At 41.8% G+C, this 23,989-nt stretch overlaps 1 protein-coding gene across 1 annotated transcript in view; it reads left to right on the plus strand.

The window, feature by feature from the left end:
• LOC134652813 (sodium-dependent serotonin transporter) overlaps window positions 1–23,989 on the plus strand; it is a 56,099-nt gene that overhangs the window by 24,921 nt on the left and 7,189 nt on the right. The window contains exons 2-10 of the mRNA XM_063507986.1: window positions 1,876–1,983; window positions 2,915–3,074; window positions 3,919–4,053; window positions 14,473–14,692; window positions 14,896–15,034; window positions 15,647–15,781; window positions 15,857–16,035; window positions 16,263–16,432; window positions 16,917–17,041. Coding sequence (XP_063364056.1) covers window positions 1,933–1,983; window positions 2,915–3,074; window positions 3,919–4,053; window positions 14,473–14,692; window positions 14,896–15,034; window positions 15,647–15,781; window positions 15,857–16,035; window positions 16,263–16,432; window positions 16,917–17,041 — 1,314 coding nt within the window. The 5' untranslated portion in view covers window positions 1,876–1,932. The remainder of the gene's footprint in view (window positions 1–1,875; window positions 1,984–2,914; window positions 3,075–3,918; window positions 4,054–14,472; window positions 14,693–14,895; window positions 15,035–15,646; window positions 15,782–15,856; window positions 16,036–16,262; window positions 16,433–16,916; window positions 17,042–23,989) is intronic.

A 23,989-nucleotide genomic window follows, 5' to 3' on the forward strand; every position in this document is an offset into this window, starting at 1 on the left:
CCGTGGCCATCTTGAGCGGTCAAGTCGCGTTTTAGTTCACGAATTTCACTGTTTAGTGATTCAACTTTAAGTAATATGTCACTAATTTTTTGTTCCATGGGGAGTAAAACACTTTGTAAAGCACTTTTTATGCACTCCACATCGATCCGCGACATTTTTACGGATATTATTAATTAATTAGTTGAGACCGCTTAGCTCAAGATGAACCCCGCTACCGCTGCTGTATGCAACATTGCAGTCCCGAAATCGAGACTGCAATGTTTTTAACTCTTTTTTGACTGACCATAAACTACGCACTTCGCGGCCAATTTTTCATCCGGCAACGTCGACTTTGCCGTCCATTTTTGAGAAAATATATATTATAATACCTATACTATAATTAAAACATTACGGTTTTACTCACGTATTTTTGTTCACTACGCACGACATGTAAGACCACTTCGCACCCCATACATGCCGCGCAATGTATATGACACGCATTGTGTTTAGAAACATGTTAGTAAAACCGTAAAATCAGATAATGAATGCAACATTTCTTTACCATATTTCATTTACAAATTCTACGTGGCTTAAATTTTACATCTACACACATGTAAATTGTAAATCACCTGGTAAATCTAGTGGTTCCTCTGTGTTAGAGTGCGCTGCGACCGCGCGGGTCACTGTTCATTATTTTTATTTATCCCGCAATCTGTCGGTCTGTTTGTCAAACAGAGCCACGTGTTGACTGTGGCGGTTACTCACGGCGCCCACCAACCGATTTATCACACACCAGTATACTTTAGAACCAAGTGTACGTAGATTTACTAAAGGCTTAGAGGTCATTTTGTATAAGCGAATAGGGAAAGGAGTAAAAATGCCCGGTGAATGGATGGACTGTCTGTAGTAGGTCCTCGCGGCTGTGTTGACAGCCGAGCGCAAACAAGAAGGCCTTGGAGATTGGGCCGACGAATGTAATGGTAATAGCTTTCTGAGCGGTTCTCAACCGTCAGCTTTTCTCTAATATCAGCAGATTTTTACAGTCCTTACGTAACATATTCATAAGCATTTTTTTTTTTAAACAGAGTCCCCAGGAATAAATCTAACTAAGTCGAGTATTTGGTAAGTGTAACAGAAACACAAGATTCGTAACAATCTACGAAAGTGTTACACTATTACGCATCGCTATTTACGTTACCTATTAGCTCAACGTTGCACAATATATATACCTAGAGGTACTGCTACTCACCTCCAGGAACTTAATATATTTAAAAGTATCTCCTTCCTCCATCGAATCTAGTAGGTATGTCGATGAGGACACGAGTGAAACGCGCCGTAGCTATTTGCACACTGATTTATTAATAATAATAGGCCTACCGCGGGATGCGCGGGCGCAGCCGCTGCTAACCATACATACTATCCCTCCACCTTTATTTAACAATAAGTACCTTAAAAGTATTTCTTAAAATCTAAATTAAGTCTAGCTTGCCGCGGTGGCAAGGGTTTTAGGGCATTCGTGTCTTGAGGGTCTGAGTTCCCGGGTTGTTGAGGGGACTGGTCCTCCGGGGTGGCGTAGACACGTTGGTCATCCGCGTTCTCGGATTGCTCAGAGCGCTGACCCTCCGTGGATATATTATTACCCTCTTCTCCCTCTGCCGGATGAAAGCGACTAGCGATCGACTATTTTCTCTCGCAAGAACGAACGTAGGTATATATATCTATAAGTTGTACATCATGATGTTTCATTTCATCAATCACATTTTGTGATTAAAATGCAAGCAATTTTGATTTTATTTTATAATAGGTAGTGATTGTGTGTCCTTAGTTGAGAATGGTTGATGGTATTAATTATTGATTTAATGTAGGTAATGTTTGGTTGGTTGTTGTCATGCACAGGGGGACAGTCCGGCACCGGAGCGGCGCTGCGTCGGCGCCGGCGACGAGCCGGACGACATGCCGCCGGATCCCCCGCCCGCCACCACCCCCAACGACGCCACCACCCCGGTAAGAAGGGGGGAAATATAGAATGAACAAGAATTATCATTTTAGACGCATCTCTAATTATAAAAAGCGTCTGACGAGCGCCAAAGATTTAACCAATAGCCGGCGCCCGGCGCGCGGGGACTTGCACAAGACGTGGCCCAAGATGGTGGTGGTGATCAGGGATGTTGCGGATGTCGATTTTTTGACATCCGCGGATGCGGATGCGGATGCGGATATTTAAAGGCTCACATCCGCGGATGCGGATGCGGATGCGGATGTCAAGATTAGGTACTTAGAAAACGTCAAATATTACATTTTTAGTATTTTTTTATTTAAAAAAAAACGAAACGTTTAGTATTTGAGCAAGAATATAGTGCGTTATATTTATTAAACAGTAACTTGGCCGACTTTTCTGGATCTAGACGATTTCGTTATAGGTAATGACGAAATTACCTAGCACTTACGCCGCCGCTAAGACGTTCCTGATTTTAGAATTTCGAGTGCTCGATTTCGTCACTCGAAAATCGGTGGAAAATAGCGTAATGCTGACTTTTGAAATACGAGCGATTGAAATTGGGAATCGAGTGGTATTGACCACTCGTTTTCAATTCTATTAGTAGAATTTAAATGCCGGGTAGGTACTGCAGATATTATTGAACGAAATACTAGAAACTCGAACGAAGTCGAGCGGTCGAAATTCAAAAATCGGCCCCCTGTACCGACTTGTTCGACATCCGCATCCGCATAAGCTCCGCATCGATTTTATGCGGATGCGGATGCAGATGCGGATGTTGAAAATAATGCGGAAGTTCCGCGGTTGCGGATGCGGATGCGGATGTTCGCAACATCCCTGGTGGTGATGGTGTCGCTGACGCCGGAGCGGTAGCGCGAGAAATGGGCCAATAAGGCTGCTATCGGTCCTTGTGTTGTTATTAACCAATGTATGTTGCAGCCGGCGGCCACGGGCCGGGCGGTGGTGGTGTCGCTGACGCCGGAGCGGCAGCGCGAGACGTGGGCCAAGAAGGCGGAGTTCCTGCTCGCCGTGGTGGGCTTCGCCGTCGACCTCGGCAACGTCTGGCGCTTCCCTTACATCTGCTACCAGAACGGAGGAGGTAACCTTTACTACATACTCATTTAACTATTCCGACAGAAAAAAACACGTACGAACGAAGAAACTGATCCTTGTTCTAAAGATATTCGGTGCCTTGGTTAGAATTGATTTTACCAAAAGCTAACATTCTCAGAAAAGTAAAGAGAATAGTGTTAGAGAGTGACACTCTGATTAAATGTTCTTTATCATCTAACGCTTTTCACAATGGTCTTACTACATAATAATGACCTACCTCATCAATACATCAATATATATACGCATATTATGTGCATTTCCGAATGCTATGAACTTCATCCATAATATTTTTAGGTGACTGAATTTCTGCAATGCACGACTTGATACGGCAAGCCTTTTAAGTAAGCCTCTATTTCCGATCAATAGGGTATTATAGTGATAATGTGAATCACGAGAGTTCAAATTTCATTGAGTAGAAAGTAGAAGTGTGTCTCTGAAATGAGTAATGTAATAATGTGATTGTGTTGGACCTATGTTGTCTTGAATAAACGGATTATTATTATTATCTTTATTTGTCTTTAAGCTTAGGTTAGGTTATTTTATAACATGGATATAAAAATAAAATACAAAACCACTTACAAAAACAATACAAAATACATATAAACATATTGTAAAAAACCTAACCTAGGGTGCCGCCAGCAGCGGGGCAAGGCCCAAGCTGCCGGTGGTCAGGGCTGCAGAAAGAGGAACCGGCGGACTATCCGCGCCGTGTCCAAGATCACCGCCTTCTGCATCTGACCCTTGATCCAACCACCTAGCGAGAGTCTCTCAAGATGTTGGTCGAGACTCTTCGCTATTAGACCGTTCGTTCGTTATTATTATTATAACAGGTGCGTTCCTGATCCCGTACTGCGTGATGCTGCTGTTCGGCGGGCTGCCGCTCTTCTTCATGGAGCTGGCGCTGGGGCAGTACCACCGCTGCGGCTGCCTCACGCTCTGGAAACGCATCTGCCCCGCCCTCAAAGGTCAGTCAATCATTCAGTATTCATCTTCACATCATTATAGCCAAATGGTTCCATTCCCCTAATAGAGGCCGACACGTCGCACTATAGAAAATGGATTCCGGCCGGAACGTATGTCGTATCGTAATAAGTCATCGTTTATCGCGCACCTACGAGTAGGTACGTATAACAAGACAGCTATTTTCTGATCTTACTAATCTATCAGAAAGTGGCGTAATAAGCGTATAATACGAAGCTCCTTTCCATAAAAAAGCGGCCAAGTGCGAGTCGGACTCGCCCATGAAGGGTTCCGTATTTAGGCGATTTATGACGTATTAAAAAAAAAAACTACTTACTAGATCTCGTTCAAACTAATTTTCCGTGGAAGTTTATACGGTAATGTACATCATAAATTTTTTTTTAGTTTTATCATTCTGTTATTTTAGAAGTTACAGGGGGGGGGGACACACATTTTACCACTTTGGAAGTGTCTCTCGCGCAAACTATTCAGTTTAGAAAAAAATGATATTAGAAACCTCAATATCATTTTTGAAGACCTATCCATAGATACCCCACACGTATAGGTTTGATGAAAAAAAAATTTTGAGTTTCAGTTCTAAGTATAGGGAACCCCAAAAACTTATTGTTTTTTTTTTCTATTTTTGTGTGAAAATCTTAATTCGGTTCACAGAATACATCTACTTACCAAGTTTCAACAGTATAGTTTTTATAGTTTCGGAGAAAAGTGACTGTGACATACACGGACAGACGGACAGACAGACAGACATGACGAATCTATAAGGGTTCCGTTTTTTGCCATTTGGCTACGGAACCCTAAAAACTCATGAATATTTGTAACTGATCTAACCCCGCCAATCCAAAAGCTCCAAAAGATAGGTAATAAATTCAGGAGTAGGTATCATCAGCATCACAACATTAATTAACATTACAGAATATACCCAACCAATCGAAGTAAAGTCGAAAGACTCCCTCGGGCGCCCTCGGCGCGATTTTCATACAACTATGGTTTATTATAAGGCACATTTAGCGAGGTCTCTCGCATTCTCGGCGCGTCTGCCGATTGTCCCGTTTGCTTCGGAGATGAAGCGCGCTAAGTGATTGTAGTCCCCCGGGCCCGGTCCGGTCCAGTCCGGGGAAGCCGGGACACATTGTTCCGGTGCAGATCGCTGTTCCCTAAATGTGGACAGTTAATAAAAAAGCGGCCAAGTGCGAGTCGGACTCGCCCATGAAGGGTTCCGTATTTAGGCGATTTATGACGTATAAAAAAAAAACTACTTACTAGATCTCGTTCAAACCAATTTTCGGTGGAAGTTTACATGGTAATGTACATCATATATTTTTTTTAGTTTTATCATTCTCTTAATTTAGAAGTTACAGGGGGGGGGACACACATTTTACCACTTTGGAAGTGTCTCTCGCGCAAACTATTCAGTTTAGAAAAAAATGATATTAGAAACCTCAATAACATTTTTGAAGACCTATCCATAGATACCCCACACGTATGGGTTTGATGAAAAAAAAATTTTTGAGTTTCAGTTCGAAGTATGGGGAACCCCAAAAATTTATTGTTTTTTTTCTATTTTTGTGTGAAAATCTTAATGCGGTTCACAGAATACATCTACTTACCAAGTTTCAACAGTATAGTTCTTATAGTTTCGGAGAAAAGTGGCTGTGACATACGGACGGACAGACGGACAGACGGACAGACAGACAGACATGACGAATCTATAAGGGTTCCGTTTTTTGCCATTTGGCTACGGAACCCTAAAAAATCAACAAGTGCTATTTAGTATTTGTTACGTTATTCAGCCTGCCCCCTCCCTTAGCAGCCTGTTCATTTTAGAGCAGGAAAATAATTGTTCCTATTGACATAATAGTTACATGCAAGTTACCTACGCACCTACATAGCAAGTTTAATACAGATCAGAGTAAGTACATATAATCAAATAACAAAGAGACATAATATTCTAAACCGGCCTTAATCGCGAATTTAAATAAGTGCGAACTCGACCAGTGAAACCTGCGTCGAAACGTCGGAAAGGCAACCAAATAAATTCGCGATAGACCAGGTTTTAAATATGTTTTAATAATTATATATGTTCAAAACGCGAAAGTTGTAAATGTTATATATTCAAATAGTACGAACCTTAGTCCCAATACGGGCCTAGTTTACCCTCTGGGTTGGAAGGACAGATGGCAGTCGCTTTCGTAAAAACTAGTGCCCACGCCAATTACTGGGATTAGTTGCCAAGCGGACCCCAGGATCCCATGAGCCGTGGCAAAAATGCCGGGACAACGCGAGGAAGATGATGATGAGTATGAACTTTAGTCGACTGTTCAAACAAGATCACATCACCTAATTGTAAATAAAAATCTTACCTGTTCCTATTATATAATCTGTGTCTGTTCCTATCTAACCTCTCTATAAACTTTGAAAAGCGACATCAATTACGATAAAATAAAATTCATTGATCAATAGCTTATTTATGAAAGTGGTTCCGAGCCGATAGATAAGATAGGTACATGTTGAAAGGCCCCGCGGCGCGGGCTCCGCCATTCAGGCTTTTACAAATAAATCAAAGTAGCTTTAAACATTGCTGATACCGACCGAGGATAATCATAAGAACTACAACCAATAACTTATAATCCGCTGGGAATTCGCGAATAATAATTATATTTACATCTTGGGCGTAACACACTTGAATACCTCACTACGCTCAGTATTTCTATTATAAAATCCTTCGTCTCGTATAGTATTCAATGTACGACCTCGCCGTAAATATGTCATTTTGCTCCCTTTTTACCACCTTTTTACACAATTTACTATTATTTTATGAGTAAATATGGTTTTTGTTGAGGTAGGTAGGTAATCAAACATACTGATCACTTTATCACATATAAAGAACAAGAACAAAACTTTAAGCTTTTTCTATTAAGTTTCAAAAATTTGCCATCAATTCTGAGAAGGCACTACTGCAACAATCGTCTTGTTATACCTACTGATAAATGTGGAGCTTTTCGTACAACTCTGATGAAACTCATAAGTAGCAAATTGTCTGAAATGCATATTTAAATTAATGCTAATTCGAGAACGCGAATAATATCACAAACAAAAGTTAAAAGGTTTTCAATTATTTGACGCTATTTTTAATGAGGTTGGTACCCACGAAGTACCCTAAACATGGGGTAACTATAGTGGTGAGTCCCAATCTCCCCGCTAGTAGTCCGAGACCCTCTCGTGCTAAAAGCTATCACTCGCCAAACAAATGTGACCGCTGTTGGCGTTCATACATTTTAAGCAGCACGTTAAAAGCATTGCCTGCTGTATATTTATAAAGGGCCGCGTTTACTGCGAGCCAGCAATCGGCTCTGTCTTGTTCTAGCGTCTATTTGACAAGTGGACTAAGGCATTTCGACTGTGGATACAATCCTCGTAGAGTAGTTCTTGCTTCTCTACGAGGATTGAAGAAAGATTACAAAATTTAGACATTTAAAAAATTGCTCTTGACTGTCTACTTGACATATTTGGGCGTATTAAAAAAGGGTGTCGTTTTATTTAAAAAAAACTGTAAAAAAGTTTCCTCAATTTACTATATATGTATAGCTACAACATTTGTGGTTTTTAGGGTTCCGTAGCCAAATGGCAAATACGGAACCCTTATAGATTCGTCATGTCTGTCTGTCTGTCTGTCTGTCCGTCTGTCCGTCCGTATGTCACAGTCACTTTTCTCCGAAACTATAAGAACTATACTGTTGAAACTTGGTAAGTAGATGTATTCTGTGAACAGCATTAAGATTTTCACACAACAATAGAAAAAAAACAATAAATTTTTGGGGTTCCCCATACTTAGAACTGAAACTCTAAAAATGTTTTTTCATCAAACCCATACGTGTGGGGTATCTATGGATAGGTCTTCAAAAATGATATTGAGGTTTCTAATATCATTTTTTTCTAAACTGAATAGTTTGCGCGAGAGACACTTCCAAAGTGGTAAAATGTGTGTCCCCCCCCCCCCCCCTGTAACTTCTAAAAGAAGGGTCATTCGTGAGCGTTCCTAGTATTTGTAAAAGAGACTAGGTATAGCGGCTACGCACTACGCACGTCGGCTTCGACGCCATTCCTCAATCCGCAGCGCAAATATTAGCAGGGCGCTCCAGACCATGCCCCGCGCTCCGAGCGGGCCCGGGGGGCAGCGGACAGTTCATCTATGCCAACTAGTGCTGGTCTGCTGAATATTTCTTCTAAGTAACAGACAGCCAAATAGATTAATTTCTTATTTATAATGTTAAGTAGGTATAGTAGTCATTATTGATGTTTTAGGTAAATAAAAAATATTACTAGTCCAATTGAAAAAAAAACCGATCTAGAAGTGCCCCGGAACCGGCATTATATAATTATTATTTGTTATTCTGTGGTATTACTCACGGTATTACTATACTGGGAATTAATACCACCGCAGTTTATTTAAAAGTATGAATAGTTTTTAAGATCAAGGTTAAATAAAAATATGTGAATACGAGTAGGTACATAGGTTACTAATTTTGTTATTAAGTTCGTACGGGCATAGATCTGGATATTTTAGGTCCTTTGGCAACATATAATAGGTATAATTATATTTAAAAAAAATATATATATATATATTATATTTATGACGTTGACTTAATATTCTACAGAGATAGCACTTGAGTTAAGGTGAAGTGGGTTCAATAAACCGAGTTTTAAAAAAATCGTAGCTCTTTTTAGGGTTCCGTAGCCAAATGGCAAAAAACGGAACCCTTATAGATTCGTCATGTCTGTCTGTCTGTCCGTCTGTCCGTGTATGTCACAGTCACTTTTCTCCGAAACTATAAGAACTATACTGTTGAAACTTGGTAAGTAGATGTATTCTGTGAACCGCATTAAGATTTTCACACAAAAATAGAAAAAAAACAATAAATTTTTGGGGTTCCCTATACTTAGAACTGAAACTCAAAATTTTTTTTTCATCAAACCTATACGTGTGGGGTATCTATGGATAGGTCTTCAAAAATGATATTGAGGTTTCTAATATCATTTTTTTCTAAACTGAATAGTATGCGCGAGAGACACTTCCAAAGTGGTAAAATGTGTGCCCCCCCCCCCCCCCCCGTAACTTCTAAAATAACAGAATGATAAAACTAAAAAAAATATATGATGTACATTACCGTGTAAACTTCCACCGAAAATTGGTTTGAACGAGATCTAGTAAGTAGTTTTTTTTAATACGTCATAAATCGCCTAAATACGGAACCCTTCATGGGCGAGTCCGACTCGCACTTGGCCGCTTTTTTGGATCACCAATCACCAACTTTTCACCTATATCAATATAAAGTTGATAAAGTTTTAATAGAAGATGATTTAAAATCAAAAACCTTAAAGTAGGTAAGTAAATAAGTAGGTTAAGTACTTTTTTACATTAAGTTATGTTTATTAAACTTAGTGGAACCACTATAATCTGCATACTTGCGTGCTATTTTATAATCCATCGTTTCTATTAATCGATTGAAAATGAACGTTGCATATATAAAAATTTCAGTAAGTACGTATAAATTTAAGTTCTCCTTGTTTTCGGGCCCTTTACAACACCTGTCTGCCGGCATTTCAGACAAAACGTGTTTTATCTTAGTTCAGAATATTTAAAGCGAGTATTTATTTCCAAATCCCGAAAACTTCGAAAAGTAAGTTTATAAGAATAAGATCATCGTGCTCTATTAGCGGCGCCCCGGAGCCCGCGCAGGGCCCTCGCCCCTGCCGTCAGCGACCAACATCGTAATTTGACCAATCACAGGGTCCTTCCCAGCAAGAAAACTTGTCGAGTCTTAAATAATACGAACAATTCTTTAGACAACTTCTGTTAGAGCTTTTTAAAAGAACTTTTATGCAAAATGCACAATGTAAGTTGTAATGGTGGCTGTCTTGGAAGGGGGGGGGGGGTAGTTCTAATCAAACACTATTGTTTTAGACTTCACTACGTTTACAATATAAACTTCACAAAGTTTCCATGCCAAGTGCAACGACAAGTATGGGAAGATGGGATATGTATACATCAAGTACCTATAAGTATGGGATATGCATGTGACTGTTTGACAAGGTAACTTGACTCACTTAACTATGAACTGTAACATCCTATGTATATCCTATCTTTCGCAAATAAATGACTTATACTTATTCATTGTCACTGTACATTAGCCGGCCCATATTCGGTGGTTCCCGCATCAAGTCTATAAATTCCCGCGATTGCCTTTGAGAAGTTCCGTCTGTTTTCATTTGATGCGCGAACGCTTGTCTTCTTAAGGGATCCGGTATAACGTGACCTAGCCATTTAAGTGAATATACTGTATTTAATTATACATATACATAAGTTAAACATGAGTGACATGCATGCCTGGGGTGTTCTCGACCACGACGAGAATACAGAGCTGCAATGGAGGTTATTTGAGTAAGTAGGTACTGAAGCCAGAATACTAACCTCTTGGATTAGTTATCAACTGCTGACTAAAATGTATAAGGGTTCTGGTTAACTATGCAATGCAACCCTAAGAAAGAAGGGGCGTTGTAGTATATAATATTAGGTGTTCATTATTGTAGAGTAGGCCTCGACTAAAACAAACACGTAAATCTTCATGATCCTAACTCATAACTATTATGTAAGTACCTACACTGGTTCGTTTGCCCGCACTCGGACAGCAATTGGAATTTCATCCTTCATAAAAACGCGTCATAAACGCTATCAGCAGCTTGTCCCTGATGCTGCCATCGATGCACAATCATCGCCCTCACTGATGCTTTCCTAACTCCCCATGGAAGGAACACACATATGTTGCATTAAACGTGATAACTGATAAACGATATTTATGTCTCTTTTATGTTGTGCAACACCCCTAACTATACATCGGTGGAGTTGGACCTTATTACAAAAGGCATAAGTTCCACCGATGTACAGTTAACAGTGTGGGCCATTGGTATGAGATGTGTTAAACATTGATAATTACGGCCAGTCAAAGTAAAATGGTTAGATAGTAATATATACTGATTACACACACAACAAAACTCAATCGCACAATAAAATACTATTTGTTCCACCTTGTAGTTGGCGGTTCAACTTGCTATCGGTACGATCTCGCTGTCATTACATGATTGTGTTGTTGTTTTGTTGCGTGACTTCAACTCTAGTGCCCATACCTATACGTAGGTAAGTATAATCATTATTAGTAGGTACCTAAAATACCATCTTCTAAATCAGTTTCTGTACATATTTATTCCTCCACACTGCTTGGCATTGCACTGTACAAGATATTTTATACGTACATGCAGGTAGTTCGGTGTTATTTGAGTTAAGTACCTATTTCAACCTCTAGCAATAGTGAGGTGAAAGTTTCGTATGTCGTACTGTTCAACTTTTTACCTACTATGGCACTAACCTAGACATCGCGAAAAATCTTTGTCTCACCCATTTAATGCCTTATTCAGTTGCAACGAAAGGTACGAAATAGCCAAGTATATTTTTTATTTATTTTTAGATTGCTCTCATAACAAAATGCGTTAAGAATGACCTCAACTATCACAGCATTCAGTCGTGTATGACAAATGAAGGGTGTGATGAAAATCATTCTGTATTCTGCAAAGCAAATTCAATCTCACACTCGCAGCGTTATTATTAGATTTTCCAATCTGTTATCGCACTCATAAACTAATTACCGGCGCAGCATCATTTGATTGCTGACAGATGGCGCTGATTTGATCCAAGATGGCGGGCTGGCGGCCGAAACGTCACAAGTTGCCGCCAAGTTTACACGCCGCCTAATTGAATTGGTGTGGATTTGTTATTAGTTCTCGGGCTGCTGGATTCGTTTTGTGCTCGCGATGATCGGATTTGTGACAATTTAGTGCCTTGTCGATTTAACTCTTTCGTTTGCCGGCGCCGCGGCATATAAATGCTACTAAGTACCTCTATTTTACGAAGGCAGGCGGGGATATTACATAAACAATAGAGACCATTCAAATGTAACAAACTATTTATTATTAAATTGTACAACGTGGTACAACGGGACTTAATCGCGTATTTAAGTTTTACTCGTATCGTAAGATTTACCTCCGACGTTTCGAGGACGGCGTTGTCCCCGTGGTCTCGGAGAAGACTGGCTAAAGTTGACATCAACATCTTCTATAGTTCGTTTTTAGGGTTCCGTACCCAAAGGGTAAAAGCGGCCAAGTGCGAGTCGGACTCGCCCATGAAGGGTTCCGTATTTAGGCGATTTATGACGTATAAAAAAAAACTACTTACTAGATCTCGTTCAAACCAATTTTCGGTGGAAGTTTGCATGGTAATGTACATCATATATTTTTTTTAGTTTTATCATTCTCTTATTTTAGAAGTTACAGGGGGGGGGGGGACACACATTTTACCACTTTGGAAGTGTCTCTCGCGCAAACTATTCAGTTTAGAAAAAAATGATATTAGAAACCTCAATATCATTTTTGAAGACCTATCCATAGATACCCCACACGTATGGGTTTGATGAAAAAAAAATTTTGAGTTTCAGTTCGAAGTATGGGGAACCCCAAAAATTTATTGTTTTTTTTCTATTTTTGTATGAAAATCTTAATGCGGTTCACAGAATACATCTACTTACCAAGTTTCAACAGTATAGTTTATAGTTATAGTTTCGGAGAAAAGTGGCTGTGACGTACGGACGGACAGACAGACGGACAGACGGACAGACGGACAGACGGACAGACAGACAGACAGACAGACATGACGAATCTATAAGGGTTCCGTTTTTTGCCATTTGGCTACGGAACCCTAAAAACGGCACCCTATTACTAAGACTCCGCTGTCCGTCCGTCCGTCTGTCACCAGGCTGTATCTCACGAACCGTGATAGCTAGACAGTTGAAATTTTCACAGATGATGTATTTCTGTGGCCGCTATAACAACAAATACTAAAAACAGAATAAAATAAAGATTTAAGTGGGGCTCCCATACAACAAACGATGATGCGGAACCCTCCGTGCGCGAGTCCGACTCGCACTTGGCCGGTTTTTTTTGCTTGTTTTGCTCTATTTTTTGTTGATGGTGCGGAACCCTCCGTGCGCGAGTCCGACTCGCACTTGGCCGGTTTTTTTAGCATTAGAAAGAACTTGAAAGAGGGTAAGCGATTTTGACATGTCTTTTAATTGAATAACACTTTTTAAAAATCAATAACTATTACTTATGAAAGCAGAAGACTATAAAAGATCGTATTAGATCCATAATTGTTACATATTTACCGTAACTTATTTTTAAAATATGTTTTTCAATTAAAAGACATCAAGTTTGTTTACCTTATTTCTAATGCTAAAAAAACGAACTATTAACCGCGCGAGGATTTCGAACTACCCGCACTTGATCTTGTTTATCAGCTTGACCGTTTTGCGCACTAGGATGTTACTCTGTCGGCACACAACACTGCATGTCAATACTATACTACTCTTTGCACAACACTAACTAACACTAATATTCGATTTACACTCAAACAACAATTTAATAATGATTGTGTAAAAATCGTGAAAGCTTTAATCAGTGTTAAACTATTTATTGTCCATGATATTAGCTTATTAGACTAATGATATTAGATTAAAATGATTACTTACTTATTTTATTCTGACAAGTTACTTACTTACTCAGTTGTACAACGTAATTTACGTAATCAACACAAAATAGGTGTACATTATAGTCTAGAATTAAGTCATGTTCAATAACATATCTCAAAAATATAAATTTGACCTCTCATTAGGTATTAATAGGTATATGGTATTTAATGCGCAATGCTGTATCGTATATTTTTCTTTTTTTCCTTACCGTTTCATTTAAAATATCATCAAGACTTTCAAAATAATTATTATTCTTTCTAGTAGTGTGTGACTCTGTAGTGTAGTGGTAGTACCTACAAATACCTAGAATGGGTGGGTAATAAAAAGCGTATAAGGTTCAAAGGCTCTGCGCTTATCGCCTGCTTTTTGTGTGCATCTTTGTACAGGCTTCGGGTGCGGCGTGCGGCGTGCGGCCCGCTCTGAATTTATTAATCCTACTTTGCCCGTCTGTCTGCTACAATCATTGTCCTTTATGGCCTCTTCGGACTTACGATGTGAATTATAAGTTTGATGACATGCTTTTTAATAATTTCATATCAGTGACATTTGTTTTTGATTGTACGGTTGATGTACGGACACATTTAATACAACAACTTTTTCACCTGTAGCTAGCAAAGAAGCACATACGTATCTTAATTAATTAACCATACCTACCTATTGTGCCGAACACCAACAGATAACAAACTGCAATCGCACCTGTTATTCATTCTACGTATTTACAAATTTTAAATTCAAATTGTGCACGAGATTAAAATGAGTGTTTGCTACCAGGAGTCGGTTACGCAATCTGCATGATCGACATCTACATGGGCATGTACTACAACACCATCATCGGCTGGGCGGTGTACTACCTGGTGGCCTCCCTGGCCTCCATTAACTCCGAGCTGCCCTGGACCAGCTGCGACAACCCGTGGAACACCCCCCTCTGCTCCCCCGTCACCGCGCAGCAGACCAACCCCAACGCTTCCACCCCCGCCAAGGAGTTCTTTGAGTGAGTATCACCTGGCCTACACCGAATATGCCAGCTTCATTCTAAAAGTAGGTACGAGTATGTTGGAATTCTATAAATCAATCGGGAATAGGAAACACGTTACGCGTTCAAGATAGGTCCGCCCGGTCCGCCCCTTCGAGATTTTATCCAAATTCTTGCCTTGTTTCCAGTTATTTGTGATTGTAATTCATCGCTGTGCGCAGACGCAACGTGCTGGAGCAGCAGCGGTCCAACGGGCTGGACGACATGGGCCCCATCAAGCCATCGCTAGCACTCTGCGTGTTCGGGGTGTTCGTGCTCGTCTACTTCTCGCTTTGGAAGGGCGTGCGCAGTGCCGGCAAGGTAGGTATGCTTTCTTAATCAGCCGTGAGCAACAAAATTAGAACATTAACTTGTGTCAGAGCCGTCAGAGGACTCAAGGGCTGGTGTCGAAATCTTCGAGCGAAATACATAGGCTTATATGGAATCTCAAAGTCTCAAAGTCAGCCTTTGATCGTATTAAAATATTTTTTTTATATTTAATATACGTGAAGGCACCTATTCCCATTCCTCTTGGCATTTTTGTTTCACATACATATGCTTTAAAATGCGTTTTGAACACATGCTTAACAGTACGCCAGACAATAGAAAGAACAATGGGATTACGCCTATAGGCATGTACTCGTAGTGTCCACCAAGGTGTTAAGACCGGGTCTATTGCGAATTTTTGTTACCTTTATAACCTTTATTTCCGACGTTTTGACGCAGGTTTCACTGGTCGTGGTCGCAGATAACTGATGTCCCACCGAAATGTCACAACAGAGATTTGTGTAACCAGCATACAACGAAAAGTCTATGAAAAAGTTTGGGGGTGGCTTATCACAACAAACATACCTACACATATGAAATCATGGCCAGATAGATGGCAGGATGATAATTATATCGTGGTTGAACCCGGTATTATTGTTGTGTCAGGTGGTGTGGGTGACAGCGTTGGCGCCATACGTGGTGCTGCTGATCCTGCTGGCGCGGGGAGTCACCCTGCCTGGCGCCACCGAAGGCATCCGCTACTACCTCACTCCCGAGTGGCATAAGCTCAAAAACTCTAAGGTGAGTCTGTGACAAGAGGGACAATCCGTCTGAGTTACTTCATTGTAGGTATATTATAATGAGTCATGTTGGCAGGTGTGGATCGACGCAGCATCTCAAATCTTCTTCTCGCTGGGCCCGGGGTTCGGCACGCTGCTCGCACTGTCTTCCTACAACAAGTTCAACAACAATTGCTACCGCGACGCACTCGTCACGTCCTCCATCAACTGCTTGACTAGTTTCCTCGCTGGTTTTGTCATCTTCTCCGTGCTGGGGTGAGAATTCTCCTTTAACAAGTTTATCCGCAACTGTTACCGCGAAGATCACAAAACGACAAATATAAAAGTTTGTCAGGTACATTACCCACAGAATAAAAGTGTAGAATCGTAAATTAGGCGTGGTGTATGTGGCAAAGTTTTCCGAAATTAAGTGTAACTCAGGTTACCACAGATAGTCAGTTCACCTTTTGGCGCTTTACCTGTGGTTTCTTTTCTGTGAGCAGGTACATGGCGCACGTGCAGAACAAGAGCATCGAGGAGGTGGGCCTAGAAGGGCCTGGGCTGGTGTTCATCGTGTACCCCGAGGCCATCGCCACCATGACGGGCTCCGTCTTCTGGGCCATCATCTTCTTCCTCATGCTCATCACGCTTGGCCTGGACAGCACCTTCGGAGGTAACCCTTCAACAACGTGAGCATCGAGGAGGTGCGACTTGAGGGCCTGGGGTTGGTGTTCATCATGAACCCCGAGGCCATCGCCACCACGACATTATTACCCCACGTATTAGTATTTTACCCCACGTGTCATAATCGGGACCAGACTCTGATAAATAACATTCACACCATAACAGCCTGAACTTGTCTGTCGATATAATGCTCCCAATATATTACGTTGTCAATGTGTTATAAACACAATCTCCTAGTATCTTACTTAGTTTTTCCCAAAGAACGTTTCATAATTTGATTTTGGAGCACTTTACCACGCTGGACATGTATCAGTTTTAAGATACATCATTTTGTCAATCCTTGGACAAGCCCGGCAAGGCAGGGCAGGGAATAACTTATGTTCCTTACACACCTACAGTGTGATGCTTGATGATCTGTATTTTGACATACAATAATGAAGCAGTATTAATACCTAGTTGTGCGGCACGCGTAGGTCTGGAGGCGGTGACGACGGCGCTCTGCGACGAGTACCCGCGCGCGCTGGGCCGACACCGGGAGATATTCGTCGCTGTGCTATTGTGCCTCATCTACATCTGCGCGTTACCCACCTGCACCTTTGTAAGTATGACATGCTCCGGGTCTGGGTACTAGAACCGGATTTTCTATAAGTATTCCTCGATCGTCACAGCACAGACCTCACGAATTCGAACTCAGAATTTTTATAAGGATTCATGCAAATGGCTAACGCAATACCAACCTGTTGTAAGTATTTCTCCAGGCAAAGAATAAAAATAACTGTAGACAAACAAAATATGAAATTATATTTAATTAGCTAATTAACCGAGAAGTTTGCATCGTGAACTTGACATCCTGATGTCATCTGTTTCCTAACAATGTGGTGTTTTTCATTATACTTACCTAATTAATTTCATTTACAATGTTAAGAAAAATTATGTTTTATTACTACATGAACTCGTAACCCGAAATAAATAAAATAATACTTAATATATACATATACTTAGGTATACTGCTGCTAAAAAAATCGTCGCATAAAGAGCTGATTAAATATCATGCGTGACATTTGTGTATATTATTATTTTACCCTTATTATTGAAGGCACCAGAGTACCACATTAAAAAAATGACTCGGTCAAGCAACACCAGACCCTATTATTCTATATTAAAGGCCACACCGTCCGCACCAGGACCACCTCGCAACGTCGCGAGAACACAGGATCATGCCGAACGACTTCCAATTTCTTTTTGCGCAGTTTGCGTTTTTTGCATCCCCTTATCAATCTCATCTTAATATCATTTCTCAGATTTTTCAACTACTTATTCTAGAGTAGCTCTTGCAAACTTGCTCGTTTGAATAACTAACTACCGAACAAACCTAATTAATTGATAAATAAAATACATACTTTGAAATGCAATAATAAATGTTCCGTTCTTACCGTTTAGTTTTTAAGTAATTAATCAAAATTCCGCGCGCTTCTACCGTTTATCGATGCAAAGCCAAAACGCACTTCACAACGATACAATATTGACATTTTAGCCAATAGGATCGTCCGAAACTGCTCGGACGACACGCTAAGGACAACGCCTCAGCAGCGCCTCTGTTGGCGAAAACGAGAACTAGCGAAACGCCGCGGCATACGTTTCGACCGCTATCGATTTAAATCGCTTTATATGTTTTAAGCCTCCAAAACTAAGTGTTTTAGTGATATATCGTGCGTGACAAAAGGCCTAAGACTATTTAACGTACCGCCGGCCGGTGTGTGAAAGAAGAAAAGGTGCTGAACGTAAAAGAAGAACCAGTCGCATCGAGAGGATTCCGCCATTGCTGCAGCATAAGGTCAGTCCAGTGCGTGATATCCTTTGGTTATTTTATCGTATTGTACCGTTTATTACCGGCGAGTATAGATATTTATGCTCGATCCTGAATGTTGTGAATTGGCATTGCATCTCATACCAAAACCGCGCCATTTTGCAACATATGTTGGTGCCGAAACCAGGGAACGACCTTTTGACCTCTATTCACACGGCCTACCAAGTACCAATTTCACTTCGTAACCTTTCTAACATTGTCGTTAATACTCGTTTAATATCCTTTCCTACCGTGTAAACGAATTGCAACGTCAATCTATCGCGTAATTACGAAGTTAAAATCATAGTCTTTGGTTCATGTTGTCTCGCTTACTCCACCGTCTACCGAATTTAAAACTGCTTAATCATTTCACTAAAACTATCGAAATATACCGAATCATTTATAACCGAATTGTTAAGTACCTAATCCTATAATTTTGTAACGAAAACTACAACTTAGGTACAATATTTCCTACCTACGGGTATTCTGAGAATTAACTTCCCAGTGTAACGAGACCTCCGTCTTACGGAGTTTTGTACGTAGTTCAATCACGCCTTTCGTTGGCCTTCTCCCTTTGTTCAAAGAACCACATAACTTGACCCCTCGTCCGAGGCGTAGCATACGTCGACTCGGGTCTTGAGCGTGTTTTGTACACAGGTGTTCGGATTTCTTATAACTCGACTAATTTTCTTATTTCTTACCGCTCGACTTACCGTATTGGAAATTGTCATTATATTTTGGAAATCCAACTTATCGTATTAATAACTTTAACGGAAGATAGGTATTGTAAACGTTTAATTAGATATTCACTTTAGTAGTTCCGGATTTCTCAAATTAATTTCGTGTTATAACATTTTTATACTGGACTTTCTTTCATTTTATTTTCTATCGACTTTACCGATTATCGATAACCGTACCGAGTGCCTTTTGAGTTCATTTTCGTATAAATTGACTAAATTGATTAATTTTACTACATTAATTCCGCGAACTCGGGGTGCCGGTTTTAATAGTTGCCGCGTTATACAAACATCGACGCTGTTTTTATTGTGCTATCACTGATAACGTATAGTGTTTTTAAATACGAGCTTGTTGTTTTAGCGTATATTATTGCGTATTTAGTAAACATTGTTTTCTAACCTTAAACAATGTCTTACCTAACAAGGCGTAAATCTAAATCCAGTGTAGGTAAAAAAGGTACTGATACAACTTACACTGTCAACAATTTACCGAGTTTACGACGTAAACGAACTATAGCGTATAACCGTATAGCGAAGGCTTTGGAAATAGGGACCTTAGCCAATACCGATGATTCACAAGTTGAATTATTTCTTTCATATTGTCAGGAGATAAAAAATATCGCTGATAGTTTTCAAGAGTCTCATCTTATCATTTCGGATCTATTAGGGGATGGTGAGGTCGACGACAGTGAGAACGAAATTCAGGAACGATTCGACGAAGCGTATTTTAACGTAGTGGCCTTACAGCGTAAATTTTCACCGTGTTCGTCTCAACAACCGGGTATTTCGAGACAGGACATAACACCGGGTTCGCATAGTAGTAATATGCGACTTCCAAAAATTTCGCTACCGACTTTTTCGGGTACTATTAAGGAATGGCCCGAGTTCATCGCGACTTACAATGCGCTTATTCACGAATCGACCCTTTTGAGTGAAATTGAGAAATTTCATTATTTAGTGTCCGTTTTACGCGGTGACGCTTTATCGTTAATCAGAACGTTTCCTGTTGCAAGTGAACATTATTCAAGTGCATACGAGGCTCTCAAGTCCCGTTACGAGGACAAACGCGACTTAGCTTTTACGTGTTGGCGTGACATTTTAGATGTCAGTTTTAAAACGACTAGCGCTCAAGATTTTCGACACGCGCTAGATACAATCGATGAAAATCTAACTATTTTAAAACAGTTGAAGTTACCGACCGAACATTGGGACTTTGTCCTATGTTATAATATTCTAGCCAAGTTAGATACAAAGCTGCGACGCGAGTTTGAGGAGAAACACACCAACGTGGAGATGCCTCAGTACAAGCAAATTAGGGCATTTTTACACGCGAAAAGCGAAGCTTTGTTGCGCGATACGCACTTTACCGCCGTTACTTCTAAAAACGCGAATACTTCTAAAGAGGCAACGGGAACTTTACAGAAACCGAAGCGACATAGCGTCACGCATACACTCCTCTCTCCTACCGTGAACCCCCTTCCAAAGGGTGGTGACAAACAAGAGGTGAAACCGAAAGTTTCGGGAACTCCGAAAGTTGTCCGAAAATGTTCCTTCTGTGGTGAAGAGCACAACATATCAGCCTGCAAGGACTTTATAGCTAAATCGGTGGATGAACGAATGGCTATTACCACGGAGAGGAAATGGTGCTACAACTGTCTTAACGCGTCTCATTCAGTGCGACAATGCACATCGATATTCTCTTGTCAGAAATGCAAGCGGAAGCACCACACTCTGTTGCACCGAGAGCAGGCTGCCAGCAATCCTGAACCTTCTGGTGAAAAATCAAGCTCAGTCGTCTTACTGGCTAAAGAATCGTTGACTCCGTCCAATTCACCTTCGAATACGACCGTGCTACTGGCAACCGCGCTCGTCCAAATTCGTGATGCTTCAGGCGAGTTTCAGACATTCCGGGCGTTATTGGACGCCGGGAGTCAAAACAATCTTCTCACTACACAAGCGGCTCAACGGCTAAAGTTGGAGCCTACACCGACTAGTGAGGGGCCCTGCGGCCTAGGAGGTGCACCCGCAACAGTGACTGGCAAGGTCACATGCGATATAGGTGCCAAGGATACCGTACATTTTCGCCTGGAAATGTTTGTTTCACCGCACATTTGTGATGAACAACCAATCGGAAGACTCAATACGAGTGGATGGGAAGAACTCAAAACATTACCGTTAGCTGATCCTGGTTTTGATATTCCTGGTCCAATTGATGTCTTGCTCGCTGCCGATGTCTTTGCTGAGTCACTTCTCGACCAACGTTTGAAACGCTGCGTCAATAAACCGCGTGCTCTCAACTCTGTCTTCGGATGGCTGATTGTCGGAAGAATCCGACTAGCATCGTCGTCTTTATTAAGTGTACCTACACCTAATAAGGATGACAGCTTAAACAATATCGTTCAACGCTTCTGGGAAATCGATACCGTTCCACATTCTTCCCGATTAACCCCAGATGAACAGCTCTGTGAAAATAGTTTCACAAACGAGCATTACCGTGACGAGACTGGTAGGTACGTCGTCTGTCTCCCCTTCAAAGATAACGCTGAGCCTGTGTTTGAAGGCTCTCGGGAGATAGCGTTACGACGCTTCCATGCTATCGAAAAGCGCCTTTCTCGTGATCCAGACTTGAAACAACAATATGTTGATTTCATGACCGACTACATCGAAAGTGGTCACATGACTTTGGTGCCTGCTAAGCACATGGGTCAAGGCAAGTTTTATGTGCCGCATCACTGCATTTTGCGCCCCGAGAGCGCCACAACGAAGCTTCGCGTTGTTTTTGACGCTTCAGCTAGAGATGCGCATTCCAAATCGCTTAACGACTCGCTATTAACAGGCCCAAAGTTACAATCCAACATTGCGGAGATTCTTCTTCATTACCGGGAGCACGAAGTGGTCTTTATGGCCGACGTGCGCCAAATGTACCGTCAAATTACCGTTGCTCCGCATCACCGGGATTACCAGCGTATTCTCTGGCGAGTTCACCCAGATGAGCCTCTTCAGGAATACGTATTGAACACCGTAACGTACGGGGTCTCCTCGGCTCCGTTTCTTGCTTGCCGAACGATCCAGCAATTGGCCAACGATGAAGGTCATAAGTACCCGAAGGCCAAAACCGTTCTAACTTCCGATATTTACGTCGATGACGTCGTTACCGGAAGTTCTTCGCTGGATGACGCTTGTGACATCAAGTCACAGGTTATCGCACTTTTCAAGCTCGGCGCTTTCGAGCTACGAAAATGGGTAAGCAATCAACCCGAACTTCTTAAGGATTTGCCCTCGGAAATGTGTCTCTCGGACGCCATCGCATTTACCGAAGCCGAAGACACCACCGTTAAGGTCCTTGGCCTTAAATGGGAACCCGCTTCAGACTCGTTCGTTTTTAACGTCCAACCTTCCAATCGACCGTGTACCAAACGAACGATTCTAGGTGAGGTCGCCAGAATCTTCGACCCTTTGGGTTTCTTGTCTCCATTGACAATCCAAGCCAAAGCCTTGAACCAAAAACTTTGGATTCTCGGCTCTTCGTGGGATGAAACTCCTCCTCCGGAAATTGTGTCCCAATGGAGCAATTTCTCTCAGCAACTTCCTCAAGTTAGAGATCTGAAAATCCCTCGCAAATTCACCATCGAAGGTGCTCAATCGTATCAGTTGCACGGATTTTGTGACAGTTCTGAGGTAGCGTATGGCGCCGTCGTATATCTACGTGTCACCGAGTCTGATGGATCCGTTCGCGTCCACCTCGTTTGCGCAAAGGCGAGAGTTTGTCCCCTCCGGAAACAATCTTTGCCCAGATTAGAATTGTGCGCAGCAGTCCTGCTTGCAGATCTCATCAAGTTCGTCAAGGACACGCTGCGGCTGCCTGTCGAAGAAACTTACCTTTGGTGCGACTCAACCGTTACATTGGCTTGGTTACGCGCTCCGTCCTCTCGTTGGGTGACATTCGTCGCAAATCGTGTTAGCCACGTGCAGGACATCGTTCCTACCGCTTGCTGGAGACACGTTCCCTCTGGAACGAATCCCGCAGATATCTGTTCACGAGGGCAGATGCCTCGGGAACTTCTCACCAATACGCTATGGTGGGCGGGCCCAGAGTGGCTCTCTCACTCACCGTCTGAATGGCCAACAGATCTATCGAAAGATCGCAACACCGATAACGTCGTACTTTCCGAACAGCGTCGTGTAACTCTCGTAACAAGCCAAACCGAACCTATCAAGCAAACGTCAATAATCGATCAGCTGTTAGAGAGATATTCGTCGTTGGACAAAGTCTGTCGCATTCTAGCTTACGTGCGTAGGTTTTGTACCAACGCGCGTAGCACCGCTTCACGATCTGAAAGCTTGCTCATAACGGACATCGAGCGCCATCGCGCGCTACTAGAAATCGTCAAGCATTTCCAAGATCGTCATTTTTCCGATGTCATATCGAAACTTAGGTTGCGAAAACAGCTACCTCGTAGTCTTCGCAAACTAAATCCGTTCCTAGACGACCAAGGCATTCTCAGGGTGGGCGGACGACTCGCGCGCTCCGGCTTAGAATTCGAACATAAGCACCCTGCCTTATTGCCTAGAAAGTGTGTACTTACGACACGCGTAATCGAATCCGTCCATCGGAAAACCTTTCACCCTGGTCTAAATACGACTCATTATTTAGTCCTGCAACAATTCTGGATCCTCGCGGCTAGGCGAGCGATACGACACCAGCTTTCGAAATGCATCCGTTGCTATCGTCTTCATCCGCAGCCTCTGCAACCGTTCATGAGCGACCTTCCTGACTTTCGAGTCAATCAGGCTAAACCGTTCTCTGTAGTCGGCGTTGATTTCGGTGGTCCATTTCGCATCAAACTCGGATCCCATCGCGGTGCGAAAATCGACAAGGCTTACTTATGCCTGTTTGTGTGCCTAAGCACAAAGGCCGTGCACTTGGAGGTAGTGTCAACGCTATCAACCGATGGCTTCATCG

Source organism: Cydia amplana, chromosome 12 (genome assembly GCF_948474715.1).
Source record: "Cydia amplana chromosome 12, ilCydAmpl1.1, whole genome shotgun sequence".
Taxonomy (NCBI): domain Eukaryota; kingdom Metazoa; phylum Arthropoda; class Insecta; order Lepidoptera; family Tortricidae; genus Cydia; species Cydia amplana.